At 45.4% G+C, this 6,560-nt stretch overlaps 1 protein-coding gene across 1 annotated transcript; it reads left to right on the top strand.

Annotated features, from left to right (window-relative positions):
* Nucleotides 1-3,195: 3,195 nt before the first annotated feature.
* HRG_04174 (uncharacterized protein) lies at nt 3,196-3,804 on the top strand (the record flags this gene model as incomplete). The annotated part of the gene is made up of 1 exon (XM_044862645.1): nt 3,196-3,804. The coding sequence occupies one exon, from the start codon at nt 3,196-3,198 to the stop codon at nt 3,802-3,804; it is 609 nt and encodes a 202-aa protein (XP_044723671.1).
* Nucleotides 3,805-6,560: the final 2,756 nt, after the last annotated feature.

The raw sequence follows: 6,560 nt of genomic DNA, 5'->3' as shown, positions 1-6,560 counted from the left end.
CCGCAGTAGGCTAGTTCGCCTAAGGCTGCTCCCGCCGCCACCACTTCTGCTCCCGCTACCCCCCCTGCTCTCTTCCCTAAGAACGGCACGGAGGAGCGTAAGGCCCCCCAGGAAGTCGAGGAGCATAAGTTTGAAACGACCACCGTGAAGCTCTCTTACCGAGGCGGATTCTCGTCCGGCAATAGCGAGGTCAAGGTCGCCGTCAATGCCTCTAACTCGGCCAACGAGACCGCTATCGTCACCATAGAGGTGGCATGCGAACTCTAGATCTATGTCACTTGCGCAGCTCCCGGCCAGTCCCACGCCAGTCTGCAGAAGAGCCTAGAAGCCTCTAACAACGCTGTTAAGCTTAAGCCGATCAGCTAGAGGGTTCTTCCCGAGACTTATTAGAAGGCGTCCGAGCTCTAGGGTGATTCCCTGGTAGAGGTTACTCTAAATAGCCTCGGCGCCGTTAACCTCGATAGTTGCTCTTACTTGCCCGAGACTATGAGCAGCTTTACTCCTGTCAGCCCCGCTGCTATTGGTGACGGCAAGGAATACGTCGAAACCCACATTAGACCCGCTTTCACGGCCGCCATCGACAATCGGCTTAGCGGTAACGGCAATGTTGGTGGCGGCTGAAGTCCCAAGGCCAACTCGGCTACGAACTAGGTTGAGTCTAAAGCCGCCGACCAGGATTCTGCGCCTTATTGCGAGTAGGATGCAAGGCAAGCAGAAAGTTTAGATCAACTAGCTTTCCCATGAGTATATACTATAAATACGCTTGACACTCTCCTCCAGAGCACCTTTCTTTGTATCATTTATCATTCCGGCTTCCTGTATGAATTAGTCATTCTTTCACGTAGTAGACTATTGTCGGGACTGACCGATAACGAACCTCACCGCGTCATGCACCATGTCATGCAACGGATTGTCCGACCGGCAAGCCATAGCAAAAATTAATCCTGCAACCAACACAACCATTGAAAATATTATTAGACGTTGCAGCAATACTAAATGGTGTATACAGAATCGATCTACATTTTTCTGTATCGGAGAATAGAAGTAGGTGGTCTTGAGGTTCGTCCAGACCTGGGATGTCACACAGGGGAAATGAGCCCTATCCCAGATCAGTCATACGCTCGGGGTTAGGGGTCTCTTGAAGAAATCGAGACTGCAGAGCGTTCAATTCGGTATCAGTGACCTGCAAAGTCGGGATCGCTGATGCGCCGGGATCGCTAGGATCCTCTTCTACAACCTCCTCGACGGGACCTTGGGGGACCTCGCAGTCAGGTATGTCAGCTACTTGGCTGGCAATGGAAGCAACTATGCCTCCGTTAAGAGGAAGCCGTTGCAGACGATTCTGGGTCACAACGATATCGCGATAGCCCGGGTGGTGACGTTGTAGGTTATGCAGCCAGGCTAACAGGCATGAGCGGCGTACCCGGAAATCGCGAGCAAACTGTTGCCGGGGACTTCCCTAAAGTCAAGGTTATTTGCAGCGCTAAAGAAGTAGGGCTCGTTAGGGGACCTCTTCCTGTCTCGGCCAAGGCAGCTGCCGCAGACTTTCAAGCTATTTCGCTTCATATCGAACCAAAGCTCCTTGCAGCGTGCCATAGCCAAGCCACGCCCTTTCCCTTTGGCTGCGCGAAGACCGCACCAAGGTCACGGCCCTATAGTACGTAGCTACAATGCAGATACAGGCCATGTTGGCTGCAGCAGAAGGAAAACCTTACGCAGCCAATTTCTACTGCAAAGCTCTACGCAATTCCTAATAGAGCCGCAACAAGACCTACCGCCGTCAAAGCCTTCCTAAGCTATTATAAATAGCTTCGACAAAGCCCTCTTCGTGCGGCTAGACCACCGTCAGCGCGAGCAGGCAGCTGACAGCACAGTTATGCCTGATTTTCCCCCAGAGCCTCAAAAGCAGGCGGCTCAAGACAACGGTTTCGAGCTAGGGACGCATTTACACCTATTTCACAGCATAAACACGTCCAACGGTCCAAAGGCTCGCCCTGCGTTGCTTGCCAAGGCTTCAAAGCTGGGCAGCCAAGATCACAGAGTCAATGCAAGCCGCTGGGGACTGCCAGCGGCAACAAGCAGCCGACGAAGACAAGGAAGGGATGTGACCAGTGCAATATAGCGATTTATACAGGCCCGCGTTGCTAGGACTTCTATCATAGCTCTATTTGCTAGTAAAACTATATACCCTTTATAGCGGGCCGTCTTAATTGGCCAGCATCCCTGCCCGTGACCTTGGTGCGGTCTTCGCGCAGCTAAAGGGATGCGGGCGCGGTATAAATAGGCGGGGCGGGCTGGTGTTAGTACGTATCTTAAAAATAGGGCTTTTATACGAATAGCGATGTGTCTTTATATAGATAGCAATACTCTTTAGCATATCTTTGAGCTCTTTTCTATAGAAAGTAAAGCTATTCGCACCTACGGGGCACCGAGGCATTAAAGGTATAGTAACCCCTCTCTCGTTATTGCAGCTTCCTCTTAGCGGCGGTGATTCCGCTGACGCTCTCGTAGACTCGCTGCGTTCGATGTTTTCTCTGATCTCGTGTTAAATAGAGGCTCTATCGCGGTGGCTGCTTACAGCGAAAATCGCGATGCGAATAGTTTCGTATTAGCGAAGTTAGCGAGGATGCAATTTTCTGAGGCGGAGGGCGCGAGGTAGGCGCAGGGAACGCGCGCATGCGGTATCGCCGCTGCGCCTTGACCAGCCACACTGTCCCACTTTTTAGTGTACTAGATAGTCAGACTGGTAAACTAGCCAGTCAGGGCCTATATAAATGGAATCAAACGTGGAACTTCCCCCTTCTTGGAACATAGGTGTATAACATGACATGGAAAGATCAGCCTCCTTGACTCACGTCGTTACATGTATTGCGTCATGCGCTTTGTTTCAGATTGCCGGATGGTTCTTAACACAGGTTACTCGGCTCCTTACAAGCGTGTTATTTGCTTAATAGGGCTAGACGATCTGTCATAAACGCCCTGAAAACTACTCATTCACGGACAATATTCTTCCGACGACTAGTTTACATATAGCTATAAAACGCAGGCCCGAATTCACCTACCCCTACGCCCCTAGCATAGGTATATATATGATCGTGCGCGACATAAAAAGAATTTCCTCATATTAAAAGCACAGACAGTGCAATGATTTTGTTGCATTTTATTTTCGGCTTCTTCCATATATTGCAGGGGAGCATGGCCCAGCAGTCATCCGACCTTCCACTGGTTCCCGAGCGCCTGCCCGCCTTGCCCGATGACCATGTTGCCAAAGTCCAGGTGCCACAAAAGTTCGGCGATGCCTGCTACCAAAATAGCGGGGGTCAAATCCTCCAGAAGGACTCGTCGGAGAAGCCTATCAAAGTCCTGAAGTATCCTTGCATTTCGGCGCAGGAGATTTTTGGCTTCTGCCAGCAGAAGCCATTTGAGGAGAATGTTGCAGCTCAGAAAGAATGTCTGTTTAGCAACAGCTCCACTTTGCAATCCGACTTCTTAGGTTGCAATAAGTGCGAGCAGCACTACGGTCTCGGCAGCGTTGAATACATCGACAAAACCCTTAAACGTTTCGACCAACTCCGCGGCGAGTATCTTAACAACAACCCGAAGGGCCTACCATTTAAAGAATTCGACAAAAAGTTCCCTCAACCAGGCAAAGAGGGCACGCCAATTCCGAGCCAGGCAAGGGTTGATGCTAAGGGCGTTACGTCTATTAATATCCTAGATTATTGGTCAGACTTTCGCTTGCCGCAACAGGGTGGCGCACCAATACCTAAGAAGAAAAACGATACATCTAGTAGTATAAGGTAAAGGGAAGCATTAATAAGAACGTTACGTTTAAGCGGACATAAGTACTATAAAAATTAAGTTTTAAGATAGATATTATAACTAATAAATCTAGGCTATAGGTATAGTCGTTATAACTAGGGTTATCTATAGATAGATAAATTTTATATCGCTATAAGTAAAGTCCCTTTATAATAGTATATTATTATATTCTTAGTAAAAATATACTTACTTATATTATTAATTACCTTTAAACTTTATATAGATAATAATTATTTTAACTAGCTATTTTAAGCTTCTATCTTAGTAAGTAAATTCGTTATATACTTTAAGTAGTTCTAAAGTTCGAGCTAATATCTTATTAACTTAGTACTTATTAAGGAGAGTAGGTATAAGAGGCAATAGTTATACCTAGTAGACCTAATAGTTATATATAAGGAATCCTACCTAACTAATATAACTCCCCTAGCCTAAGGATATTATATAGGCCTAACTTAGGTATAGGAATATCTTAATACCCTCTTTTAGCTAGCTATAGATAATTACTATACCTATATAAGCCCCTCCCTTATCTTAATAAATAGACTAAGATATATATTACTAAATTTACCTTTCTATGCCCCTACTTCTTTTACTATACGCTTAAGCGCCTACTTAAGAGTTATAAGCCCGGCCTATATAGCTAGATTATCTTTTACCCGCCGATATTACCTTTAAAGCTATTTACGAGCTATTAACGCCGTTATAACGCTTAAAATCGTAGTATTAAGGTAAGGAACCTAGCTATACTAAGGGGCACTACTAGAAATATACTAATTATATAAATTATATATCCTTTAAAGAAAGATATTATAAGAGTCTTTAACTATTATAGGTTATAGGCTTAGGCTATAGCCTAAGCTATATAGTTACGTATAGAGGGCCGGATCCTATACGTATATATACGGGCTAGCCGCGTATAGGAGAGCTCTATATAGCTTATTAATATTATCCTACGGACGGCACCTATACGCACGCCTTTGCCTACTCCGTGATAGTATAAGCTATTAATTAATAGATCTAATAAATATCTCTCTAAAGAGGGCGCCTCCCCCTCGAAGAAGCACTCCGCCCCTCCCTAGACGGATAGGAAGTATCGTAGCTATCCTAGAAGCGATTAGAAGCGCGATAGCTAGCGAGAAGGACGAGGTTCTCGCTATACTAAGGGAGCCGTCTACGAGGCCGGCTTTAACCCCTACGGCCTCCGTAACGCTAGTTACGGCGGCGATACTACCGATAAGGAAGCCGCTCCCTTAGCTAACTTAGGACGGTAAGCTAGAGTCCTTTACTTCTTCCTTAGCCGGCTATAGACGAAGTTTATAACCGACGAGAAATAGGGCCTAAATAGCTATCGCGATATAGCGTGGTATTTGCTCCTCTATACGCTACTAGAGCCCTAGATACGGCGGATCTCCGGATTCTAAGATAAGGGCGGCCCTAAAGGTAGACGCGACCTATAAGACTTCTTTTAATACCTTATATATACGTTCGGCAACGTATAGGAGCGGGAGAAGGCGTAAGATAGGCTATAGACCCTTAAGTAGAGAGACGGATAAACCTTTAGCGAATTCCTTCCTAATTTCGAAGAGACGCTCTTATAAGTAACGGGGACTATAGTATAAGAAGATAGCGTAAAGCTTATATAGCTATAGAATTCGATTACGCTAGCCTTATAAGAGCTACTTATCCTTATAATTATACCTACTAACTATAGCGAGTATATAAGCTAGTTAATAAAGGTAGCTTAAGGCTATAAGTAGACGCCGCGTTTCTAGAAGCTCTATAAGCGTACGCCGTATAGCGGCGACGGGATTACTACCCCTCTATAAGATAAATAACCGGCTATCGATATAGATAGGGACACCCTAATATCGGCTACCTATATAGACCGGGCTAGACGCGGTAAGAAGACGCCGTCGACTACCCCCTATACCGCCCCGTACTCTAAGTAGCGGGCGAAGTAGGTAACGAGCGAGGAAATTAAGAAGAGGAAGGCTAATAGCCGCTACCTACGTTTTAGAGTATCTATATACTTTATATTAAAATGCCCCTTCCTTTTAGCTAAGCGGCCTATAGTAGTTTAAGTAGTAAAGATAGAACCGCTCCTTACCTTAGATAATAAGGAGGACTCCGCCCCCTTAGGCCTAGAGGAAAAAGAGTAGCTTTAAAGTAAAGATAGGCTCCGGAGCCCTAATTACTAATACTAGTAGAGGAAAAGGAAGAATTATCCGCCTATATAGAAGAGAAGCCTACTTTAATATAGGTTATAATTAATAACTCCTTACCCGTTGCCGCCCTTATAGACGAGGGCTATTAGTACTACGCCGTAGTTAACGAGGCGCTTACGCGAGAGATATAAGTGCTAGTAAAAAAGATCGCCCTAAGGCGAGTAAAGGGCGCCTTAGGCGCGATAGAGGGTATAGTAATTAAGGGCATTATATAGCTAGCTATAGAGGTCGACGGTTACTATAAGCTTACTATAGCCTATATAATCCCTTAACTAGAGTTTCCCTTAATCCTTAGGAAACCCTAGTTATTATATATAGAGTTATACTTAGTTCTATACTAAAGGAAGATATAGTTTAGGCCTATATAACGGTAGGTCCGCTATAACGATAGTTCTATAGGCGTAGGACTAAGTATATAAGCATTATACTCGGTATAAGAAGTCCTTACCTCTATCTTTATAAGAACTATATAATAGGTAGAGTAAGGGCAAGGCTAGGTAGCGGCTAACGTAG

The sequence above is a fragment of the Hirsutella rhossiliensis genome (assembly GCF_020360975.1).
Source record: "Hirsutella rhossiliensis strain HR02 chromosome Unknown scaffold00003, whole genome shotgun sequence".
Classification (NCBI taxonomy): Eukaryota; Fungi; Ascomycota; class Sordariomycetes; order Hypocreales; family Ophiocordycipitaceae; genus Hirsutella; species Hirsutella rhossiliensis.
The sequence above is the reverse complement of the archived record's forward strand: the minus strand, read 5'-3'. Positions and strand labels throughout refer to the sequence as shown.